Source organism: Thunnus thynnus, chromosome 9 (assembly GCF_963924715.1).
Source record: "Thunnus thynnus chromosome 9, fThuThy2.1, whole genome shotgun sequence".
In the NCBI taxonomy this organism is placed as follows: Eukaryota; Metazoa; Chordata; class Actinopteri; order Scombriformes; family Scombridae; genus Thunnus; species Thunnus thynnus.
This window is the reverse complement of record NC_089525.1, coordinates 21,158,193-21,185,683: the sequence shown is the minus strand read 5'-3', so window position 1 is coordinate 21,185,683 and position 27,491 is coordinate 21,158,193. Positions and strand designations below refer to the sequence as shown.

The 27,491-nt window shown below is 39.1% G+C and overlaps 1 protein-coding gene across 1 annotated transcript in view; it reads left to right on the top strand.

The window, feature by feature from the left end:
* Window positions 1-27,491, top strand: part of drp2 (dystrophin related protein 2) — an 88,495-nt gene that overhangs the window by 8,394 nt on the left and 52,610 nt on the right. Inside the window, exon 3 of the mRNA XM_067599648.1 lies at window positions 24,483-24,639. Coding sequence (XP_067455749.1) covers window positions 24,483-24,639 — 157 coding nt within the window. The remainder of the gene's footprint in view (window positions 1-24,482; window positions 24,640-27,491) is intronic.

The window sequence follows — 27,491 nt, the reverse complement described above, 5'->3', positions numbered from 1 at the left end:
TTATTGCTGTGTGCTTTGTGCTATATCAAGTTGTGCGTTAATGTTTTATGCAGGATTGAGATAATAGCCCTGATCAAACAAGTGGACCACAACACTGTATTGCGCTGTGTCTATTAAATCACCACTGAATGACTATGAAAATATATAGAAGAAACATGTATTACTGAAAGCATATTGCTGAGGCCATTCAGCCATCTGTAACTACTGTGTAAGAAAATACTGTATGATCATGTGGGAGGTTTCAGTGAATTTATGCTATTTGCTCAGTTAATAGTCTCCATGCTGAAGAAAAAGATGAGTTATTTTTTAAGGGTTTTGTGCACTTGTGCAATCCATTCAGTAAAAAATCTGGGATTAATCTGAAATTTCCTCTTCATTGCTTCTTTTGTGTACATTCATCTGAACTCTACAGTACATCTTCAAAGCATTTGGGAGATGCAATTAGGCGTATGACCATGCCTTCAGCTAATTAGATATGAGAATGTCACCTGTTTTTACTGTGTTTAAAAAGTGAAGCTCCTGTGCAGCTGTTACATTAAATCAATCTTTTTATTAGACATTTAAATGATGAATTTCAAAGGGAAAATGTATTTTTAATGCGTCAAATCCCTGTATTTCTGAAGCTATTGTAGCAGTGTGATAGTATTTCAGGAGCACGTTGGTACTGTCACAGTCACCACTCCACTCAGCGAGAAGATAATTCTTTATAAACACCCTCAAGCTCAAATGGCTGTTGTCCTTGGGCTTCTAGAGCGGGTGCTGTGCTTATAATAATACCAGGAGATATGGGCACCTTTTGGCTGACAGACTGAGGTGAGTGAGTTTTCATCTTTGAAAACTGCACTTGTTAAGCCCTTAAGAAAAGAAAGCAACCTAGATACCTCTACCCTCAGGTTTTTAGGCAAAATTATAGAGAGGGTGGTTTTTAATCAGCTGACACAATTCTTAATTTTAAATGACTATTTTGATAAATTTCAGTCTGGCTTTTGTGCCGATCACAGCATTGAATGGCTCTTTGGTTGTTATTGTTTCTGGAACAATTTTAAAATGGCTGAAACCATACTTGGAGGGCAGGGATTATTTTGCTGCTATTAGGAACCATAATTCAAAACACAGGCCCTTGCCCTTTTCTGTACCTCAAGGGTCACCTGTACATGATCCCACTTGGCCAAATTATTCAGAACAATAACCTTGCTTATCATAGTTATGCTGATGATACTCAAATTTACTTAGCTCTCTCATAAAATGACTACGGTCCTATAGAGTCATTATGCAATAAATGAAATAAAGAACTAGATGTCTCAAAATTTCTTGCAATTAAACAAAGAAAAACAGAGGTAATTTTATTTGGCAGCAAAGATGAGAGGCTCAGGGTTGCTGCTCATTTAAAGGACAAGGCACTAAAACCAAAAGAGCAGGTTCAGAATCTTGGTGTTTTAATCAACAAGTTTTAACAGTCATGTAAAAGCAACAACAAAATCAGCATCTAACACCTTAAAAACATAGTCAAAGTCAGAAACCTTATAACAAAACAAGATTTGGAAAAATTGATTCATGCTTTTATCTCCAGCAAAATTGATTGACCTTCAAGCACCTGCAGCTTATTCAAAATTCAACTACAATAATTCTTACCAAAACCAAAAGGACAGCCCACATCACCCAGTTCTTAAATCTCCACACTGTTTGCCAGTAAGCCACAGGATTGATTTTAAAGTCTTATTACTTATTTATAAATTTCTATGTGGAGTTGGCCCTGAATATAGGACTGATATGCTTGAGCAATATAACTCAGTGAGACCTCATAGATCACCAGGGAGTGGACTGCTAGTGGTACCCAGGGCAAAATCTAAACAAGGAGAAGCGGCTTTTAGGCATTATGCAGCGCAGCGCAGCGTGGGAGAACATTTTGGGAAATAAGCTCATTCGCTTTCTTGCCTAGAGTGAGATGAGAAGATCATTGATACCACTCTCATGTCTGTACAGTAAATCTGAAGCTACGACCAGGAACCAGTTAGCTAAGCTTAGCATAAAGACAGGAAACCAGGGGAAACAGTTAGCCTGGCTCTGTCCAAAGGAAAAAAAATCTACCTACCAACACCTCTAAAGTTCACTAATTATCACATTATGGGCCCTATTTTAACGATCTAAAGCACACGGTCTGGAGCGCATGGCGCAATTGCATTTAGGGTGTGTCCAAATCCACTTTTGCCATTTTAACGGCAGAAAAATGGTCGATGTGCCAGGCACATGGTTCAAAGGGGTTGTCCATAGTCTCCTAATTAATCATGGGTGTGTTTTCGGCGTAACATGCAATAAACCAATCACAGTGTCATCTCCCATTCCCTTTAAGAGCCAGGTGCGCTTGCACCTTGGCGGATTGCGGATGATGGCGCATTTGCCAAGTAGTAAGAAGGAGCGCTTCTCTGCAGAGGAAATGGATCTGCTTGTGCGCAAAGGGAAAGTGCACGATCCATAACGAGCACACTGCTGCTCCTGGACCCTCCCGTGGTCAACCCCAGACCACCAGTTTAAGGTCCTGTTCATTAATTTGCTGCAAATTTATCTTCGTTTGGTTTTTGAAAAGGTTTTTTTTTATGACAGCTTTGGTTTCTTGATCACTGTACTCTCCAAAATGTTAAAGAATATTTGTTAAATATTGTTCAAAAATCATCAATTTTAATCATGTAAAGAATTATTAACACAGTTATCAGGACTTGATCAGCTCTCCAAGGTTCTGATCCTGCTGCTGGCAGCAGCTAGAAGCTGTGCAGATTTATTTCCTTCGTTAGTTTAATAATTGTTTTCACCTCATTTATTTCCTCATGTGCTCCTCATGTCATCATGTATTGATGAAGCAGGAAAGTCGATCTGTGTCTGATCTGTTGTTGTCCGCCTGTTTAAATACCTACGTGTATTGTTACAATTTGGTCAAATAATTAAACAATTTAATCCATCATTACTGCGATTAGTTAATTCTGATAAATATTATGACTAAGCATTATGACATGTATTTTTTAAAATATATTAATATACACAATAATAATCTTTCACATTGTAATCCTTTTATTTGTTACCTTTTGCATGTTTGTGTGCTGCTGCACATACTGTGTGTGTGACAAGCGGAGTGTAGAGTGGTATGAAAAAGTTTAGGCACCCCTGACAATTTCAATTATTTTCATTTATAAATCATTGGGTGTTTGGATCAGCAATTTCATTTTGATCAATCAAATAACTGATGGACACAGCATTATTTCAGTAGTGAAATGAGGTTTATTGGATTAACAGAAAATGTGCAATATGCATCAAAACAAAATTAGACAGGTGCATAAATTTGGGCACTCCAACAGAGAAATCACATCAATATTTAGTTGAGCCTCCTTTTGCAAAAATAACAGCCTCTATATGCTTCCTGTAGCCTCTAATGAGTGTCTGGATTCTGGATGAAGGAATTTTTGACCATTCCTCCTTACAAAACATCTCCAGTTCACTTAGGTTTGATAGTTGATGAGCATGGACAGCGCGCTTCAAATCATCCCACAGATTTTCGTAACTTCAACTTTGTGACTGACTCTTGAACATTATTCTCAAGAATCTGCTGATATTGAGTGGAATTCATGCGACCCTCAACTTCAACAAGATTCCCAGTACCGGCACTGGCCACACAGCCCCACAGCATGATGAAACCTCCACCAAATTTTACTGTGGGGAGCAAGTGTTTTTCTTGGAATGCTGTGTTCTTTTGCCGCCATGCATAATGCCCCTTGTTATGACCAAATAACTCAATCTTTGTTTCATCAGTCCATAGGACCTTATTCCAAAATGAAGCTGGCTTGTCCAAATGTGCTTTTGCATTCCTCAAGTGACTCTGTTTGTGGCGTGTGTGCAGAAAAGGCTTCTTCCACATCACTCTCCCATACATCCCTGTGCAGCTTCTCTTTGTTTTGAGGCGCCCATGTTGCCACTCTTCAGAGGAGAGTCAAAGAGAAGAGCAACTTGCAATTGGCCACCTTAAATACCTTTTCTCATGATTTGATGCACCTGGCTATGAAGTTCAAGGCTTAATGATCTCACCAAACCAATTTTGTGTTCCAATTAATCAGTTCTAAGTAGTTACAGGTGTTCAAATCAACACAATGACAAGGATGCCCAAATTTTTGCACAGCCTATTTTTCACATCTGATTTAATTTCATACAACTTAATATTGCTACACTAAAAATCTTTGTCTGGAAAATACCCCAGTACTCAGCTTTTATTAGAAAATTAATGGCATGCCAACGTGATCATTTTCTGTGAAGACAGAGTAAATTATTACGCAGCCTCAGAGGGGTGCCTAAACTTTTTCATACTACTGTATGTTGTGCCTCTGTAGGCGCATATTACTGTCTTGATAATGTGCCCTTGAAATAACAGTGAAACACTGCGCCATTGACTTTAGACCAGGTTTTTGTGGGTCAATAGCGCAATCACTCTCTGCTGCCTTAAGAAAGCAATGCGCCAATAATGTGCCTGACCACACCTTACTTTTAGACCAACACGCCCATGGGCGCACTGATGGGCGCAAGTGCCATTGCTATTTTAACAACGTTGGCGCTGGACGGGAAAATGACAACTGCGTCGGTCTTAAAATAGCAAAGAGACTTGCGCTGTGCTTAGCGCCGCTCTGTGCCGGGTGTAAGATAGGGCCCTATATCTCTTTTTTAAGTCTGTGCAAAGAACATTACCTCACGAAAGAGCCATGTTTCCAGTCTTAATGCTAAACTAAGTGCTAAATTGTAACTAACCATCTGCTTGCTCCAGCTACATATTGTCATTCCCCTTCTCATCTCTCTAACTATCAGCAAGCAACTGAATATACATATTTCCCAGTATTTCTAACTATTCCTTTAAGGTCAATGAAATGGGGTGTGTGTTTTTGTAACTCATCTCCAGCCTAGCGTATTTTAGCGTTAGTGATGTGAGTAAGGCGTATTTCTGCTGAACACTACCTGTAATTCATCCTTTTTTTGTACTTTTATACTATGGCAGTCTAACACATGAGAGCTTGTTCACCCAGTCTAGTATTAGCACAGAATGGCTCTTACCTCTGCCAGAATGCCTCCATTGCAGGTATGAGTTAGCTTATGCCAAACAGCTTTCACATGTAACTTACTGATGATTACAGTGTCAACCATACCGATAACAATATCATGCATTGTTGACTGCGCCACTGCGAGGTTCGGACTGCGCCACATAGGGAGGTGCCCACTGATTTGCACTGCAGGGAATGCCCACCGAGGTTGGTGTGGGTGGCTCGGTGGCATGTTATGAATGTATTTGCCGCATGGCTCGGATAACTGCACAGAGCCAACCGCCCACGCTCAGCATCTGTCTGAGGGCAAGCGGAGAACTCAGAGTTTGTTTTTGTCTTTGTTTTTGTCATTCTCACCATGTCTCTATATCTATTCACAAGTATATCTATCTATTGCTACCCCTCTCATTCAATGTCTTGTTATTTTTCTTATTCTCTCTCCCATTCAGTCTTTGCTCTTTCTCTTCTTCTGTTGCTATTTTTTTTTTACACATCTTCCTGTATATACCCATCCTCCGCCTTTGAATATCTCTCTATCCTCCTTTCTTTGCTAGTGCCTTCTAGAGACAGTCAAGGCTTAGTGCAATGCCCTTTGGTGGTTCTCTGCCCCACTTTCCCTACATCATCTTCAGGCAAGCTACAGTACACTGCCTGCAGGAAAAATTCAGCTCCAATTACATGTTAATGATAATTCTATTGTTCAAGGTCAGGGGTGAAATCAGGTGCTGCTAGAGGGGATAGTGATGCAATGTCAGGTGTGTGTGGGACTATGGGCCATCGGGTGGATTGAGCCATCAATCATTCAGTCGCTTGAAGCAATGGATTTTGCTTTCACTGCTTGCCTGAGAATCATTTAGAGATTCTGTGGTTCATTTCAGGGTAAAAAAAAAAGACTGCATCCAGGATATTATGTGTAAATTTGTTTAGTGTTACTGTATTGCTCCATAATACTGATGGATGTGATTTGAGCTGCCAACTGTTGCAAAGGTGACCCACGTTCCAGGTTTTTGATTTTAACCGATGTTCCATTTGTAAGCAAGTGACATTTGTTGACATGTTAATCAATTAATTCAGCCGTGCAGTTATTAATTTAGGCCTCACACAAAGCTCCATTCTCTTTTCCTTGAGAGACTTCCATTTACATCTTGTGTATATCCCACTGGATAAAGGCTGGTGAATGATGATTTAATAAAGAAGGAAACACAGCTTCAAGACTTGTACACCTATGTCTGGTGGTTTGGAATTTGTTCCAATTGCCAGGGCTGATGAAAACGACTTTGACACACCTTAATGATAAAACAAACCAGTGGAGAATTAGGACCCCCCATGAGTAATTTGATGAATTACTACTATATATGTATGTGTGTGTGTGTTTGTGTGTAGAGCTTGAAATTAAATGAGTAAAGCTGTGAGGAGAGCACTGAACTGGGCCTTCACACCAATCATCTGGTGCAGAATAAATCAGAGGTGGTCTCGCACAGATTAGGGACGATGTTGGACTTTTTTGGACTGCTACAGTGTCTGTTTGACTAACAGGAGAAGATAATCAGGTTTTGTGCACAGGCATGCTGAATGGTTTATATGAAGCAAATCAAATCCCCAATGGAGTGAAAACATTGTGCTGAAAAAACAATGAGGGCTTCAGGATTGCAGACACGCTCTGTGCATTAACACCTGCATGGAGGTGCAAGGGGTACAAGTCCATTGAAAACCATGATCAATATATTTTTAGACTACATGAAGGTGAAGTGTATTCAGATACATAATTGACAAATTTTAGTTAAAAAATCTGCTTTTTGAGTGTTTTTCAACTGATCATAATGTCCTTGTAGTTAATTGGCCTGGACTTAGTTGTAGTCACTGTTAACCCTTAGATCCATTAAATTCTCCTCTGCTCCAATCTTTTACTGCTTGAAGAAAGTGTATTCACATCCCAACATGATATCAGATGCAAAAAAGCAAAAACAGTCTCATCTGATGAAGACATAATGTTGAAACATCGTAATTCTACTAAATAAATCATCTTTTTTGTGAGCATCTATTCCGTGTCGGCGCCTTTTTTCTTGAGGTTCTTTTCTGCTGTTTTTACAACCATCACTGTAGAGAGATTTAGTCATTGCCTGGTCTTACTTAAGGTATTAAAACATTTCAATCAGTTTGATGTTTAAAGCTGGTTCCAATCTTGTTTTTATTTTTATTTTTTTTTGTGATAAGGACATTTGGATTAAAAATTGTATATTTAAACATGCCGGTACACCTGCACATACACATGCACCTACACATAGACACACGTAAACACAATCACTTTGATTGTCTACTACTGGTACTGAAAATAAAATGTTTTTGCTTGTCAGAAAGACACAGAACATTTGACTCATTATTATTATGACATATTTGCCTGGACCCATGTTAAACTTTATGTGCTAAGGACTTCCTCTTCAACAAAGGACAAAGAGGAAAATAAAATGTGTAAGAAGTGGTTGCTAGATATTTCATTCATAATGATTCACCTGTTGTCCAGCTGCAGATTTGAAATCACCTTTGCAAACAAGCTCTTCTTTTATCTGCCTTCTTCAGCACTTTGTTTATCTGCCTCTGTCACCTCTATTTAGGGGGGACTGTCACTGTAACATCCAATGTGAAGCCCCATTTATAAATCTTCATTAACCTCAGCCAACTATAGCAAATTAACCTGTCAGAGTTAAGTAAATATTTTGTCCAATGCAATGAAAACAGTTAAGAGTTTCCATGGTGTGGGCATGAAAACATTACATAAGGATTGAAGATTTCCATGGATCAGGGCTCAAGGCAAAGTTGTAGCAAACTGACTACAAAAACTCAAATATAGCACGCGTATGTTTCTATGCTAATTAACTGATTAATTAGATTTAATTATGAATGAAACACACATACAGCAAAACCTTAGTGTCAGGCAAAAAGGCAAAGTACTGAGTGATAGGCCTACATAATGATTAAGAATGTCTGGCATATTGTGTTCATTACACTCACTCTGAAGATGATCATCTCTTATTGATCAAGAGCTTCACAGGATTTCTCATAGTAATAATTATAAGAATAACTATGGAAGCTGAGAACGTGTTACGCGTTATCTTGAGATCATGAGTTAATTATATCATTACCGTCAGAACTTATTTACTTACTTATTACTTATAATGTTTATCAGAGATCAGGAGTGCCATGCTATCATGCATAGATGGCATCTTGACAACTGTAGCAACTGATTTAAGCTGAAAATGTCAGATCATGGAGTACCCATTATTGTTAACAGCACCTTTATTAATGACATCTGTGATGAACTCATGGTCATGATATGATGGGATGTTTCATGTAGGAGGACTACCAAACAATACCTTTCAATCATTTTCATTTTATTAGACTTAATGAGAGAGAGGAAAGTGGGGTGGAGAGATGGAATAAGAACCGACACGTGACATGTCCAAGCTGAAGGCTTCTTGTGTTTGATCTAAATAGATGAGCTATCCATGTGAGGGAGACATGGAGAGGAGAAGACAGGAATGAAGAAATGAGAATGAGCTCCACTCAGGGTCAGGCTGGGAACAAAATTCGGCCCTGGCAATTTTCGTCTGGACTGGCACCATTTTTCCCCAATATATGCACTTATGAGTTGCATAAAAAAATATCAGGCTATTTATAATATATAGGCTAAGCAATAAATATCAAGTTGGCACCCTAACAACACGCGTACTTATGGGGTTTCATAAAATAATGTAATAAATAAATAGCCAAAAAAAAGCTTAGAGGAAAAGTCCCCAAGAGGTGCAATTAAAATTTTATTTATTTGATAATTGATATGGGCAACCCAACTCTCGGTGCATTTATGCTACAATCTGTAACTTCACAAATAAAACAAATTATGACCTAATCATATGTCATGAATGTAGTCTATGACAAAATGCAATGCTGTCATCATGAAACAAAATAGCCAAAACTTAATTTTTGCACTGGACAAAACCTTTCCTATAGGCCTAGCCTAATGATGATATGGAAATGCATATGAAATTGGACATTAATTAACAGCACTCTATTTATAGTCAATCATCCGACATTATGTTCGCAGCTGATCTGATGCAATTCACACTTGAGGCTTAACAGTCAGGATTTCATGCTACTGACACTATTTAAACGTTTATTCACTGCTATTATCAGGCTGTGACAAGCAGCATGCCTGCACCCTATTGGAGCAGACCCAGAGTGACTAATCAGCTGAGCCATATTAACACTCTCGCTTTGATATCATTTAAAAAAACAGCATAGCAAAGCGGTCTTAAGCAGCAAATAGAACAGAATAGCATGTTCTACCTTACGGGGGTGACAAGTCATCTCATCAGTGCACTCTTCTCCTGTCGATTATTCTATCGGTGTCCAAAGCTACAAGAATGTCTTTTTCTGTCTCCATAAGCATGAATGCTTCAAGATGGTCTTGTGATATAGTGGTCCGTAATCTATTCTTGATGAATTTTAAAGTTTAGCAGCTGTGCTTGCATGCCACTTGGGTAACCAAGAGGATTAGAAGAATTTTTTTGTCCCAGTCCAATAAGGTGGTAGGTAGTAGCATATTGGGCAGTTTTTGCATGATGAGCAAGACTTATTCACCAGATCCTATTCTTCTTCACCTTGTCCCTGCCCGGCGCGCAAAATAATTGATGGCAGGGTCCTCAGTATGATGAATCCACTCTGGCCTAGCTCCACTGTTAACACTGTCACTACATGAACTAGCGGTATCACCTTGTGGGAGGTTGTCACGCGCCTTTCACTCGCTCTGGACAGCGGCCTCCTCTTCTTGCTCCTGCTCTCCACTGGAATCAGCCTGCTGATCGGTCCAGACTCTTTCCTCCTCCTCTTCATTTGCCGGTTGATTGTTAAGGTTATCATTGCAGCTAGGCTTGCTAACATGATTTTGCGTGGCAGTGGCATTGGTATTTTTGAATAAATGTGTTAACTTAAAACATTTTGCAGCATCAGCCTCGAGTTTTTTTTTTTTTTCTCTCTTACTTTTTGCGCTCCACCGTTTCGCTCTTTGGAACCTTTATCCATTTGTGTAGGCTAGCCTTATTTTCGATTCAAACTCCACTCTTTCTATCTTGATTTTTATTTCCCACTTGACCTCTGACATTTCATGGATGGACACATTCCACTTGAAGGTGTGGTGGCAGGATGAGGGTAGCACTTCCTGTACCTGCCAGTAGGGTCTGATTGCAGCTGCGGCGGGGCATTCCTGTAGAGCAATGGGAACGCCCACTGCTTTGATTGGTTCGTAGAGCAAAGGAATGCCCACTTTCTCTTCTTCTCAACTTTGCATCCTTTTTCCACCGAAACAACCTTTCTGCAGATGTATTTCTGTGCAAAATATGAATAAATTATATAATAAATTATATAATTATATAAATTATATAAATAATATTTTTTGATTTTCAAAATTTGACAATTATTGTAATCTTAAAAATGATTCTATTCACACCCATTTGGCTTTCTAATAAAAATGAAATAGAAGAACCCAAGAACTGATGTTAAGTTATACTGTATAACTATGTTTAATGTATACATGAGACAGAAGTTAATTTAGTGTTTTCAGTTTAACTAGAAAACTTGATTTTCACACACACACACACACACACACACACACACACAGACACACACACACACACACACACACACACACACACACACACATATATGCTGGGTGAGTCTCCAAGGAGGAACAAGCAAGTTGTTCAGGAAAAGTTATCTGGGCTCCTCTGCTTGCCCTTTTCCCACCATAAATCCGATCTGGATAAGCAGCTAGAAAATGAATGGATGGATCTTATTATGTGACTTAATCATGAGGAATATCAACTATTTAACTTCATAAATCACAGACAATGATATTGTTTGAGGAGGAGTCATAGCATTAGCATAGAAACTGAAATTAAAATTAAAGTCTCAGTTTTTCAATTTGTTCACGTTTCCACAAGCTAAAAGTTGCAAGATCCAGGAAGGAGGATGATCTAAGCAATTCAAATGTACAAAGGACATGAAAAAATATAAATATTGCAAATTTCTGCCATTAATACTACATAAATGTCATGCTGTCACAAAGGTCTGGAAACATTTTTAAACTGAAACTCCTATCTTTATTAGTATGAATTTGGACAAATTGGTATGCATGTTTCCACACCAGTAACAGGAAGCTTCATATTAAAGGCTAGCAGTATTAACAGTAAACAGTCCCAGGCTGTCAAAACATTGTATGTTGTCACAGTAAGCAGGTACTAATAAAGCACAGACACAATCTCTGTACTTGTGAAACATTGTGAAGCCTACAGTTCAACTGGATCAATATGTTGTAAGGATCGTCTCGATGAGGATGGAAATTGAACATTTGAAATGCTGTGAAATTATTGGCCTTGCTATTGTTCAAAAATCCAAATAGCTCCATCACCTATGTATCTACTTACCTACTGCATAGAACCAAATGCTCAGCTCAAAAGCAACAGAGCACAAAAATATGAAACCACTTTAAAATGTATACCCAAAGTAGGACTCTTCAGTGTCATAAGTGCAACAAGTAGATCCATCTCAGTATCCATCCGACCCCCCCAAGCCCCCACCCCATCCACGCCCCCACTCCCTGCTATTTGTATATGGAAGTGTGGAATATCAGATGTTTCCATCTTCCTGTGTGTATATGATTTAGACTACATTAAATCAAGGGTAAATTGAGATTTGGATCGAAACCTCAGTTATACTGCTGAAATGGAAAACAAGTTTGTCATTGAACGTGCCATTTTCCCATCTTCCATCAACCACACTGAGATAGACTACAGCCAAACTCATTTTCTATTCGCTCAATAAAGCTATATATAGTTGAATGTGCTTACAATGTATATCTATTCATGGATTCCATCATAACTTTCACACTAAACTATCAGATGATGCATTTGGGTGTGTATGTGTGGGGGTGGGAATGTTTTTGTTTAGATTTCCATTATGAGTGTGGGAAAGGGAGCCTGAGAGGACATTTCTACTTCCATTTCCTGAGAAGTACTCCACTCTGACGAGTTCCAGGTGATCTTTGTATAGGAGATGATGGAAAGTTGAAGTAGGAAAAGCTGCTTCACATACTGCAGCTCATGTTGTTTGGTCAACCTCAGGACGAGATGAGAGGAAAGTAAGGGGAGGGAAGACTGATGTTATGTGTGCAGGGGTAATAATAATTCAGAATCTCTTTATGAAGTCTGGGCACTTCACTGCAGTCTTCATTTTGTTGGCTTTCTCATGCAGCTGTTGCTTGGTTTCCTCATCCAAATTCCCCATCAAGTCCCAGCCAGGTACAGCCATCTCTCTGAGAACATTTAAACAGGCCACGATAAGAATGTAAATGATGAAACAGAATTGCCACTGAGATCCTGACTGATTGTTTCACGCCTATAGTACATTGCTTTGCTTTTGCTTTGTCCAGCCTGTGAAATGAACAGTTATGCAAATGAAAAAAGGGGAATGCAGTAGAAAAGATGTTGGATAATACCACCTTGTAATTGCGTAAATAATTTGCACCAATAGGGCCAACAAGGGACACAATTAAACATGTCAAATACCTCTGGTAGCAGGACAGCAAAAATATATTTCACCCTGTCTTGTATGGCTCTTTGTGGAGGGGTGGTGTCTAACGACTTCGACAAGAGTGTGTACACTCTATCAAGTTGATCTTCATTGAACCAAACACTAAGCCTTCTGCAGCATGCTGCCAAAAAGCTTTCTCTGTCCGTCTGACAATTGCCTACAAGCACTTGCCTTTAGTCTGTTTTAGTAGTGGGAGGTAGTTGATTTTAAATAAGTGTGTCAGTGACAATTAAAAGGATAACTGTAAAAGCCTAAGTTACAACACTGAAGGACACAGTTGTAACAACTTGTATTTAATCAAGTTATAAAATGTCTGGTTATCAACACCAAACCAGAAATACTGAAATAGGTACTAATTCTGTGTAATAGAATGGAATTAATTTAACCACAGTTCAAAGTTCCACTAAACATTTCGCTACCAGCATTACATAATTAGCATCCATGGATGTTAAATTGCTTGCTAGCTAAGCCAGCAAGCCTACACTCTGTTAAGATCGAGTCGGAACAAATAACTTATGTTAATGTAACACTAAGCAATTGTTAGTTTGCTCCACTTGTTTCAACAAAGTTACAAATAATGGTAAAATGATTTAAGAATTTGACAAAACATGAGTCAAATCAAACTTAAATCTTAATGCATAGCCATTGATTTAAACCATCTCAAACAAACTAGACAATACAGCAGTCGTGACGGGTCTACTGCAGCAGTTAGTGATGTTGCCGGGCAAAAAAAGAGGCAATCAGTAGCTACTGGGTGTTCCTGTTCTACGTAAACCAATAATCTATGTGTGCATTCCTGTCGCACATGATAGGAACAGCCTGCCACGGCTGCAATCAGACCTGTCTCACACCTGCCTTACAGTATAGGTAGCCTATTGACAACAGGGACCGTGTAACTCCCAATCAGATGGGTTGTTCTAACATCAAGTGGGCTGCGGCCAGCAGGTCGAATATTTTCTCCCATATTCCTGGCCTTGCCAGCCCGCCAGTTCGAGCCTGGCTCCAACCGTGATAAATCTCATGATAAATTATCTCATTCTCTCAAGAAATCGGCCTTTCGTTTTCTGGAGAAAACAAGGTAAATTAATTTGTGATCTCAAGATAACAACATTAAAAAAATAATTGCATGCACGGCCATTCTCGGCTTCCGTAAATAACAGCAGTTGCAGTAGCAACATCCAAAATACTAGTAATGGTACTTCTTATTTTTTTATTTGGCTGAGAAGGAGACTTTACCATAAGAGGTGGTAGCTGTAGCCACTATAGTCACTGAGAGTGAGAGAGAGTTGGGTTCAGCTGACTGACCAGCAGTACAATTTAATGATCTGCGCTTTCATGAGCCAGTGCGGTCAATAACCAATCAATGATCAGCATTGTCAGCCCTGATCCCCTAGACAAATCACCTAAACAAATCTCTTCGGTGAGTAAATAGTTTTATTTTAGTTGGGAAATATCTACAGTAAATAATGGAAATGCAATTTTCTTTCAACAAGTTGGAAACTTTTTACTCTGGTCAGCTGCTTGTTGAGTTGCTCTAGCAGGCAAAATAAACCACCTATAGCAAACATATTATATAACATTGCTTTCGAAAGTTAACTTTAAAAAAAACAAAAAAAAACTCATTTAGGCAACACTGTCCAACCTTGCTTCCTATACAGTATGTTTATATTCAACTAATCAGTCCCTGCTGATCCTCGCCATCCCCTGTTTAAGTTGCTGCTGTCTCGCTGCAGATACATTCTGTCTACATGCAGGACCAATAGGCTTAGCAATTGTTTTGTTAGGGCTGCCATTGGCCTTTTAAACAATGCATAGTAATATCATGTTGTATGTTATGATGTATTTATTGCCTTTAATATTCAACGTGTTTTGTTGTATTTAGTGTTTTGTCTGATGGTTGTGTGGTACTGCTGGCTGTGCAACAAATTGCCCATCAGGGATAATAAAGATTTCCTTGACCTTGAATTTGCACAAATTTAAATAAACTCATTTACATGTTGAACAAAACGTAATGCCAGCTTTTCTAGTAACATAATGAGGAAATATTGTGATTAATGTGTCTGACAAGTCACAAAGTCTTGATACTGAATGTATCAATAAAATGTTTGCTGACAACATATTTAATCTTTTTGTTCCTAAATATCTAATTTTGCAGTACAATATCCACTCATAGTGACTACAGCATTATTAAACTTTTTTTTATTATGTTTAGGCACTGGCAGCACTTAGTTAGATCATCCAGGCAGTAATTATGTTTATCACCACAAACTAATAATTTAGTAATGTATTAATGTGATTTCTTGGAGACAGGAATGCACTGTCACTGCTCAGCAGAAGACGAGCAGCTAAGCCAGCAACCACAGACGGATGCTCTTACCTAAAATTATGTCCCATCCGAGGCTATAGCTGGACTCAAAAATTGGGCTGAAATGGTGACAACAATGGAAACTGCTTACACAGTAACACACAGAATGGCTACATGCCATGTTGTCGTGTGAGATAGATATGTCTGGATCAAGGACAATCCAGTTTTGATTCAAGACACTTCGCTATTCTTTTGAAGGACTAGTATTTATTTTGGCAGTATAACTAGGCCTAGCTACAGAGCACGTCCACTCAATGGACACATGACACAGTGAGTCCCTGTTCCCAGTCACTCAGTATGGTATTTTTTATATTGTAATCTGATAGATTAGCACCATGAGGGAAAAACTGAATTGATACAATAATTCTACATGCTTTCCTGCACATAAACAGTGATAAATCTGTAGATCTACATCCCCATGCACACATACACGCTAACACATGCAATAAAAATGAACAATGATTCTGATGCATTTTTTTTTGGACTTAAGACACACAAAAACATGTACACAATAAACCTGAGAAATATCATTACAGTTTTATTGTCACCGCACTCACATATATTGGTTGGTTTTAGGAGCAGAGTGGGATTGTCTATGTCCATTTCAGCAGTGGTCTCTTTTATATTTCTCATCTTTTATTGTCAAGTGTCCCCACTTCCCACAACACCTCTTACACCCTCTCTGCTACCTTCTAGGTTCACAACATTTATTTCATATAATGGGCCCTTTGAGTGTGTGTCAGTGAACAAAAGAAGAGAAAAAAGCCTCCTTTTGTGTACACATCCATGCATGTTCATCCCATTTTCTGTTCATCTACTGTATGTGTCTGCGAGTGCATTTGATTTGATTTCATACTCGTCCTTCTATAACAGGGCAGAATGTCTGATGCAGGCACATGATCAATGAATGCTTTTAGCAACACACGAATGACTTAGCCAGACACACAGCAAGCATGTCTCTGCTTACTGTACCTAATGGCATCTGGATATACTTTACAGAAGAGTTTGAGATGCCATATCTGCAAATTGTTTCTGAGTATCAGTATGATGCAAAAGTGCGCATGATTCATGAATGTGGGTTAATTATAGCAGTGAGTCACTCTGATACAGAGGAGGATGAGCTTGTTCTTCTTAAGTAGGTTTAATATCTGTTCTTAAAGCTACATTAGCTGAGATTTCTTATTTTTCTCATTTCAAATGACAGCATTGTACTTGTTCTGCCTTGGAAAAAAAATTCCTTTCACTCTAATTGAGAGCTGTTTTATTTGTCCAAATTATTCTAGCTTCAAGTGTGGACACGTTTGCCTTCACAGAAAGTGACAAATTGAAACTTGAAAGTTAAGAGTTTCTCACCATGAGAAGAAAGCTGGATTCATCAGTGTTAGATCATGTGCTTCTCTTACTCCATTGCAATGTGAAGTTTAGTGTGAAGGTTGGTAAAAACAAGCATGCTAAGTGCATTTAACTGATGTTATATCCCATAATTTGGTGGTATTGATGCTTAAATGTGATTATGAATTTATTTAATTTCTATATAATTTCTGATGAACCTTGTAATGCTATTTGACATGTTGTGTATCTGTAAAGAATGTATTCCCTGTGGCCATCAGCTGCTGTAGATCTTCAAATGTATTTCCAGTCATGGGAAACCCCCAATGGCTGGTTTACTCTTGTCACTCATCATATATGGCTGTTGGAAGAGAAGCTTTAGGCAATGCATCAGTAAAACTCCTCCACAAGAGAAGTCCCTGAATGCATCACACACAACATGCTCTACCCCTATATTGCAGAAAATTAAAAAGGGAAGCAGAAACCGAGAAACCCAAGGACAGGCTGGAAAACATGAACATGTTGTATCTGTATGCAGTTTACAGAGATCATGCCACATGATTTATTGATACTGAACTTTCAAGTCTGACTTATTACCACACAAGTTTGTTTTCAGCAGTATAGTGGAAGAGGGGCCCTCATTTTTCACTACTTCATGACTCGTCCAGTTTGGATCATGTGGCTCCACCTGCCCAAACATTGCTCTCATTATATGTATGTCAAAATGAGCATCAGTCTCTTTTTCTGGCAATGGTGGTAAACTGCCACACATTACTGATGAGAGGATGATGCAAGCAAAGCGCTGATCAGAACAACAGAACTAAACAAGTCAAAACCAACAGGACTTGAATATGGGGGGACTATGAAATTCCTTTTTTGACTCAAACAGCCCATCACTTTTTGTAGCTGCTTCACAATAAAAGCTCTCCAGCAGTTTGCTGGCAGAAAGCTTTTAATGTGAAGCACCTACAGGAAGTGTTTTGTTTGCATTAAAAAGAAATCTCCCAACTGCAGTGGAAAAATAAATAACTAAAGTTATTTACAATGTACAATCTAGTGCAAAGTCAAGAGGTTGTGATATGTAGAACAACAAGCTAGCAACGCACTGAAAATGGAACCACTGTCCTACGTCTGCCTTACACGGAACTACTCTCCAGAGACTGAAAACGTGATTACTGTTATTAATCTTTGGAGCTGTTTCTAAACAAACTAATCTTTGTTGTGAAGGAACATGTCACCCAGTGCAACAGTGCAATAGTTTCTGGACAACAATGGAGGTCTACAGCACAGAGGAATAGGATTTAACAGGCTTTGGATACAGGCACAATACTTGTTAGTAGATCAGTTCATAGTTGGTTTGCCTCTGCACATGAGATTTGTTGACAATTGTAAAAAAAAATATAGAAAATTACCAGCCATATCCTTTAACTTTCCTTTTATTCGTGTTCAAAATATCCAAGGTTCAGATTTTGAATGCACTTCTTCACTGTGGTGGTGACACAAAGCAATACAATGCCACCACTATGCAACACAACTCAGCAATAAGAAATGTAATAGGACACAAGACAGCTGAGCCCTGTTTCACTTCAGTCTGAGTTCTTTATGTTTAAACTTATTGCCAAACTATTTCCATCATGACTTCTTTCCGAAGTAGATAGTCTGCCTAAACCAGAGCCAAATCTCAACCAACTACTGTAGAGTGACAACACAACACAAGAAATGTGTTGCATCTCAAACTACTTTGATTCAAGGCTTTCACAGTGTGGCATCTCTCGAGATTTTGAAAAAAGTATACATATACACACCTTTGAATCTGCTCATACCCTTTCAACTAAATGCAGTACTGCTGTGTCAATGTGGCCCATCACACACCCTCGCACTTTTTTTGCCAGCTCTCGCAACATCTCTGCAATTGAGTGAGAAAGAGACAGAAGGAGAGAGAGGGGGAAGAAAAGAGATAGGAATGGGGCTGTGCTCAAATCCTCTCTGGGCCCCGAGGCAACACACCAGCTAGCTTCTCTCTCCTAAAACAGCAGAAACACCGCTCCAATCTCCTTTGCATTAATTAATCATTGAACTGAGCACTAAGCTTCTCTCTGTAATCTCTGACTGATTGGGGAGTTGGATTTCTATTTGACCATGTTATTTACTTTGGATGTTAACTGTCAAGAAATGTGGGGATACAACAGTAATTAGCATGCAACAGAGTTGTCTCAACTGTGAGAACATTGCGTTACAATGAATACAAAACTCAGGGTTTGCAAAACTGCAACGCAGTTTTATATTTACACCCAAAACATTGTGATTAGGATTCTTATCCACAGCTAATAACTGTGATGAGCTGATAACAGTTCAGTGTTGCTCTCAAGGACGCATGACTGTTGATTATTACCTTGTCTGTTCCATGAACCTGCGTATACAGATTTTTTGATAACAAAGGTTGGTCTCTGTAATGTTGGGCTGCCTATTTTATCGCTGGTGAATCCTTTGCATGAAGCTAATGCAGGAAATGAAAAGGTCCAGGATCTTTATTACAACAATATTATACTTACCATTTAGACAGCCAGTCTCATCATGTGTCCCCTTATGAGATCTTTCAATCTTGAAGCTGTTGTCTCTGATGCTAATAGACGACTCTGTATGTTGAGTGTGTCTGATGTCGAGGGCAAACACAGGAAGCAGTCTGCCATGCACTCAAGTCACACAGCATCCCATTAGCCCATTCTTATTGATTATCGTGGGCGTTGTCATCAAGCCTGTTGGCTGTTATTGAGCAGCCTGAGATAGGGACACTCACATATGCCATCTCACACACAAACAGAACATGACCACTTCTTTCTGATAATTGTGCCTTTTTATTATTGTCAGACAGATACACGCCCTGTTGCCAAGGAGATATTCTAAATCTGCCCCAAAGGACACTTAAGAAATAAGCCTACCTTTTAATAAATTAAAGGCATGAGTCATCCTCTGACACACACACACCACACACACACACACACACACACACACACATATGCACACACACACACACTCACACATATGCACACACACACACACGTTTGTACACATATGAGGACCTTCACTGACGTATTTCATTCCCTAGCCTCTAACCGTAAACTTCAGTCTGGTGATATTCTATATTCTTATTATTGATAAGAAATCCCATGAAAAGGCCAAAATCAACAATGAATTGATCCTAATAACAAGTATTATCTGTTTTTTTAAAGTCTGACCCCTCTGTGCCATAAAACTATACACATCAATGAGCCATGTCATTACACTGTGGTGACATGTTACTTCATTTCAATGAACTTGGTCACTGTGGATTATATAGAGTAAATCCCACATGCACTATTTTCAGAGAACCTAAAAGTGCTCAAAAAATTCACTATTTCCTCCTTTCTGACTAATGTTTGCTTAACACTACAGTACCCAGCTGTAAAACTGTATTTAGCCTTAAATGTAGAGTAAAAGTATATGCATGACCCCTTTTTAAAGATTTATGTCTTCAGTAAAGGCACAAATTGAGTTGAGGCTGAGCTCCACAGACAGGGTAAGGAAATCTGAGAGCACTGAGAGATGGACTTACACACTGCTGATTTTGGACTTTTCATGGTATTTGTTGACATCAGCTAACCCCTTACCTTAGTGACTAGCTGGTGGACATAGAGGAACGTTTAGTTGCTAAAGAGACAGATATTTCCATCAGGAGTTGGTGAAGATAAAAACAGAGCTAAAATCAGAGCGAATATTATACTTGCGTTCACCAGATGTCCAGAAATACAACTTTAAATGACTGATAATGCTGCTCTGTGTGTTTTCTAGATGTTTAAATGGGAAAGTGCTAACACATTTGCCATCAACTTTAGAAGGTGATAATATTGGAAGGTTGTACTTTAGGGTGTGCATTTCCATCACTGAGGCCAGTACGATATTTATCTTGATGCACAGCCAATGGTCTGATACATTAAATATAGGAAGCAACTACCAGTGAGATACAATACGATTCACTCCTATTGCATTGCAGTGCGATTCGACATGATTTGATTTAACACAATGCGATTTGATGCAATGCAAAAGAATGATGCTATGCAATTAAATATGATAGAGAGTTTGATTTTATTTCTTAAGCATACAGCAAATCATAAATTAACTAAAAAACTAAAAATGCCATTTTTACTTTACATATTTGTTTCTCTAGTACTGCAACTCAGTAAACATCTCATTTATGCTGTTTCTCTTTGACTTCTAAAATAACACTTGGACCTTTTACAAACAGGCTGATGAAGAAAACTTCTACTTTGTCCAATAACTGTCTAACAACACTTTGATGATGAATAAAGATGAAAAAACTCCACAGGCTCCAGTTGATTCTTACTTGAATATATGAGGTTTACTACAAACAGGTATCTGATATCAGAGGAGCCTTTGATACAGAGTATACATAAATACAGTTACACGAAAAACTTAACACATACAGTAAAACAGTAATACTTATAGGGTAGCTTAGATCACGCCACCTGGGAGGGGAGAAACGTGGGCAACACTGGGTCTGAGTGATCTCTAATTCAAAATAATGAGGATAGCTTCGTTACCCATCCAAGGCTACCACCTTCTTGCGTGAGAGACCGTGAAGGCCAGAGAGGCCCTTTCGATTAATTCATCATGGCAAGGCATTTATTAAAACGTTCCTTTATGAACATAATTTCACATATTGAACATCTTCCACAACGGCTTTTTCACAACTCCTTTGTAGTGTAGTGTTCTCTGTCTCCGGTTTACATTTATATGCTCCATGACCCAAACAATAAATAGAATAATAATAAATTTAATAATCCTCTTACTCTGACGTGTGGAACAATAATTCTAGAATGCGAGTTCCATTCTCATGGAATCAATGGGAGATGAGAGAGCGTGGAGCCCTTTAGAGGGAGGGAATCAATCTAAATATCAAATTATTGGTCACAAATTATTGGTCACATTTCTAAATAATAATGGCATAGGGCCTTTACTAATATTAATATATAAATAAATCAGATTTTACTGATGCAAAGAAAGAAATGATGCATCGTGAGTTCATCCCAAATTGTATCTGGTGCACTAACTAACTTTTAATCAGGGCAGTCACATCGTGATCTTTTATGCAGGTGAATCTTCCTCTGTGAATCTTACCATCCCAGTTGTGCTTACAGCTTGTTGCTCTGACCCCAAAGGAATCAGTCAATGCAGGTTTATGGTATAAAGCTCCTCATGAAGATAGAAGTAGGGCTACAACTAATGATTATTTTCATTATCAATTAGTCTACCAATTATTTTGTTGATTAATCATTTAGTTTATGAGTTGTTACAATTTTACAGTTTTCCACAGCTCAAGGAGATCTATTAAAATGTCCTGTTTTGTCTAACCAACAGTTCAAACTCAAAGATATTTGGTTCAATGTCAACACATAAAAGCAGCAAATTTTGAGAATTTGGAAGCAGAGAAGTTTTGGCATTTTTGTTTAAAAAACGACTAAAATTAATTTTAGATTATCAAAGTAGATTAATTTAGACTAATCAACTAATTGCTTCTGCTCTAGATAGAAGTACAAGGTCCTTTTTTGACTGCATTTCTGTTCACACACACACACACACTCAAAATCCCTGGCATCACCTGATCGAATGCAGCTGAACTTGGCCCATTAAAAGCACTTAAATTAATATCATGATGTGTTCACGGGAGATGAAATACTGTAGCTTCAGTCTGCCTCCTAGACTGGCAAATGTTTACCCTGGCCTCCCTACAGCTTATCAGGGCAAGAGTTGTTCTTGGCAGCACCCACCATGTGACAACGATTCCATTACAGCACAGGCAGTGCTCTAATTGTCTCACTCTCTGTGTGTGTAATGGACGCAGGGTGAATGTGATGTTAGCTGTGTGTGTGTGTGTCTGTGCATGTTTCTGTTTGTGAACGGGAGGTCTGCTGTGTGGCTTGAAGCTTCTCTACACAAGTGCCAGGGTCATCCCTTGATGGATGACCTTACTTAGACGTATCCAAGGCCAGGGTTCTCTCTGATTTGAGTTAGAAACCTCTCTCTATTCATGCTGAGTGAGTGTGTGTGTGTGTGTGTGTGTGTGTTTGTGCTATTGCATTTACGTGTGTGTATTCACACCTGTTGTGGACTGAGAGCCTGTTCTGCAGGGGCCACAGAGAAACAGTTCCTCACTGATTCAATTACCGCAGCAATCTAAGCTGGAGGTGCAACAAGAGGCTAGGGGACAGCACGGTCTGCTTCACACAGGTTTCCTGACACAGAGTTGAACAAAGAGGCCTATCAATTCTGAAATGTGCACTTACAAGCTTGATTTCACCTTTCCGTCTTTTTCCCCTTAAAGTCTCAAAGCTTTTCCCCACATGCCTCTCTGCAACAGACATCCTTGAAGTGATGCCTAATCCCTCATGTGTCTGAACTCATCGGTGCCAACTTCAGTGTGCAGGAAATTGCCTTACAGTTCTTTTCCAGTCGCTAATGTGACATTGCTGATGGTGCCATGCTAACAGTGAAAGTGAGAGATAATGGATGAGCATCTTGGACTCATCATTTGGCAGTGCATAAGTTAACCCTGTGTTTTGTAGAAATGCATCAGTGTCATTATTGTGTGTGACTAGATCCAGAAGTCTTAAAAAGTGTTCCTGTAATTTCACTTAGGCTGTCATCTGAATATCAGTCCAATTACACTTTTTGCAATGTTCCCCCTCATTTATAGTTGTGAGCAGTGACACTTAGACTGCCTGTTTCTCTTTCTGACTCTTGCTCTCACTCCCACTCATCATCTCCGATGTGACAGTGCTGGCAAATTGTGATGTACAGGAATAATGATGTTTGAGTGCTGGCTTCTGGTGTGTAATTGAAACACTGGGACGCTTTCACACCGCCCCCCCACCCCTCTAGTGCCAGCTGTGCCACTGATACAAGAGCAGTGGTTCCCTAAGATATATCTCATGCTACTGGCAGGTGGCAAGCAGATAAATTCGCACTGTTGTTTGTTCCTGGTTTAATCCAGCAGACCTGCAGCGGCAACCTGTTACTCTGTGTCTCAACCAAAACATATATGCTATCTGCTTGTTTTGCTGTGACTGACTCCATAGTGATTTATTACTGTTGCAGGTAGATATACAGTATGTCTTATACTCTTGTACTGTTTTGTAGTTATTTATGAAACAGTATTCTTTGATAATTTCCTCACATTTTTGCTTTTGTGTTTTTGATTTTGGAAAGACAATAAAAAAAAGGCATCTATTGTCCTACTATGGCCCCACACACACACATTTTGCATGTGGAGAAATCTGAAGCTTGACAGACCTGCAGGGTGCCTAGTTACGGTTGCTAAGCCATGATTGAAAAACCACTTTTTGAGGGAGGGGTTTAGCGAACAGTTAGTCAGTTATCATAATGCCTTTAACAAATTTAATGTTTCATTGATTATCACTTGATATCACTTGATTATCATAATTATCACCATCCCTTGCTTGTTCAAAATCATATTTGATAATGCTGAAGGACGCAGATACAGAATTGTTCAAAGTGACATAATCAAATTTCAAGCACATTTGATTCCAACATAACTCGCTCCAGACACAGTTGAAGTGTTGACCTTCAGTGTCCTCAAGGCCCTGCCAAAGGTGTTTGACAGTTTGACTTGACATCTGGTACATGATATAGCTGCCCAAAATGAGAAAAGTTCATTCTAAAGAGGCAGTGAAGGTCCTGATTTGTATTACACACCCAAATTGTGTATAAAAAATGAAAATGCCTGTTTTGCCCTACTAATTGAATGGTTCACTGGCCTACCAGTCATTTTTTTTTCTGGCACAGAAGATGAACTGCAGGGCTTGCAGAAACCTGCTCATCTTTAGTGGATGGCAATTAAAGTTTTGAACTGTACATACCAAATTTTTGGATGTTAACAAATCTAACATTCTGGATAGTGGGAGGCATTGACCAAATGTCATCTGCAGTATTTGGTTGGTTTGTTGGAGAACTGTTTGCTGAACTAATCGTGTGTGTGTGTGTGTGTGTGTGTGTGTTGGCAGGGTGCGGCTAGAGGCCTTCTCTGACAACAGTGGGAAGCTGCAGCTCTCTCTGCAGGAGATCATAGAATGGCTGACAGCCAAGGACGAAGAGCTGTCGGAGCAGCTGCCCATAGGAGGCGACGTGGGGGCTGTCCAGCACCAGAGGGAGTTCCACCAGGTAATTTGCACAATAATACCTTCTCAGTGCAAATAATACATATCCTGTTCACGTATTGATGGGATAGAGTTTTTATTCTGCCGAAGGGGAAATGAATTTTCACAGTATATACGCTGCTTATACCCTACTCCCTCAAGATATATCTATAGATCCATACAAAAACACATATATACAGAAATAGACTGAGTCAGTAGATTCATACAGACATAAATAGATGTATTCAGTAGGATATTATCTTTTGTGGCTGTGTGGCAGAGGAGCCCTTTTCCACTTTTAAGTCCTATATCTGTGTCCTTATGGGAGTAGTGTGAAAAATGGATTGAGGGTAAGCCCAGGGTCATGTGCTATGATCTGTGCAATGCATGTGATGGCTCTGTCATTTGGATCTGACAGGCTGGGAGTTGGGAGGCCAATGATATTGTAGGCAGTGTGTGTAATGTGGGTATATTTGTTCTTGTTGGAGACAATTGATGTGGTGAAGAAACATGTGAAGCAGTAGAATAATAAATGTATGCTTTTGTATAGCAGCAACAAAAGTTGAGGAACAAACTGGAGGGTTTTGAGTCTGCAGATATCAGATATATTGATCAAAGTTGAGTTTATTGTCCAGTCTGAGTCAATAGATACTTGAAACAGCTCAACTGCCACGATGTCATTAATGAAGGTGGGTCTCTGCACACTACAATCTGCTTTGGACTTAAAGCCTACTTAAAGACACATGATTTTACAGACACCGTGACATAAAAAATACATCTTTCAAGCTCCAATCCTGTGTTCTTGTGTTATTTGTTCAGTTATGTCTTATAAAATAGCTGTCATGACTCTTGAAAGTGGGGTTATATATATAAATTCAACTATTAAAACAACCACTTTTCAGCAATCCAATCAAATCTGAAGGATATGATTTAAGTCCCTTTCTAAACTATACTCCACCCACATACTTTATTTGGTTTGACTCCAAAATACTTCACATCATACTGTAGAAGATAAAGACGCTCTGACTGCCTTTTCACTGTGACTTTAAGGACATTTGGAAAATGTTAAGTTCAGTTGATTAGATGAAACAATAAAGCAATAAGCAGTTTTTATTTGCCAAGACATTCAGGTGCAAGTCAAAAGTTTTTGTGTCTCACAGTCTAGCATTTGGCAATCCAATAATTTATTTTTTCGTCCTCATTTAACCAGTCATGTTGACTACATTCTTATTCACAGCTGTGGCCTGGGGGATTAGTTGCAGCAGGCTAAGGACGTACACATAGAGCACACAAACACCTAATTTGCACAGTACAACCATCATTTTAAAATTATTCAGTGATTCTTAGGTAAATGAGGATTAGCAGAATCACCTCAGTTTTTCTCTTTGTGAGTTTCTGATGGTTTGTGTAACACTTATTGGTTCTGTGTGTGTTGAATAATGGCCAAAAACAAGCTTTAATAAAACAATCTCTAAAGCTTCATTGCACATCAAATGCTAAACACAGAGGTGAAATTGTAACGTTTTCATTACCCAATGGTAAGCTCACAGGATTGGTAGCCATTTCAACAATTTATTTTTTCATTATTAAAGTTTAAAGCTGACGGGGACATCAGTTAGAGTTGCTGACAGCAGAATGAAGCACCTCCTCCTCCCCCTTTCACATAATTCCTGCATGGTTCAGTGATTTGAACTGGCCTTGAAATCCCTTCAAGGGCTTGTGTAGATAGAAGGACACACAAACTCACAGGCTCACAAACTCAGAGACTGAGACCTTATCGATAATGGCACAAATAAGCACTGGTTTGTCTTTCCAATAAATATTTTCATCCTCATATTGATGCTAGAGAGGCAAGGCTCCTTTTATATCCTGCCATCATAATTTGACTCGGTTGTCAACTGATTCTGTATTTGGGGACACATGTAAGAGCTTGAGGGACAGGAGTGCATCAAGAATTGTCGATAAATGTTTTACTTTCAGAGATAGAGAGCAAATAAAATTCATATCACACAACAGGATACATCCCCACGCACAGTGGTGTTTTAACCTATTTTGCCTAATGAGACCTCTCAGGACGGTGCTTGCATATACAGATTGTGCTTGATTAACATCTCCCTCACTCTAATAAGCCTTTTTCTTGGAAGACATTTTAACATGTCACAGTAATAGAGGCACAGGTGTAAATTATAATATGAATGATGTCTGAAATCCATTTAGCTACTTCGGTTTCAGGGTCCTGGTATTGTGCATGTTGGATCACTGTCACACTGTCATTGCTTACTTGAATAGAATAGAGCCAGTGTTATTAATAACGCCTGTGCTTTTCCTACTATGGCAAGTCAAAATGTGTACTGGAAAAAAAAAGCATATTAGTTGTTTTGCAAGTTCACAGTTGTTATGAGAACTGGCAGTTCAGTTCCTGGAGTGTCTCGGGCAAGTTCATTCCCAAACATAGAGCGTGCATTTGGAAGAGAAAGCTGTCTGGCAGTTGGTTGCATAGAGCCAAGTGGCCAGCCCAGATGGTGTTAGTAGACAGTTCTTGTTCAAGTTTTAGTTGGTGGTGGTTTGTCCAAAACAAAACAAAGCTGCAGGTAGTTTCAGTTTCAGTTCTCCAGGCCAAGGACAAAAACTGCTCTGGTGTCGGGTCTCTTGCTCTCAAGGTTGTTCACGGTCGTTCAGCACCAAAATCACATCTAGATGCTGCTACCCAGAAGCCCTATCACACCTGGGCCACGAAGTTAACTGATAAGCCCTGCTCACTACCAGCCAGCTAAAAAGAAAGAAGGAACCACTAATTTGACTTCTAAAGAGCTGCTCAACTTAGTGACGACTCAGACATCCATGATTCCCAGAATGATATAGAAAGTTTGCCATCAG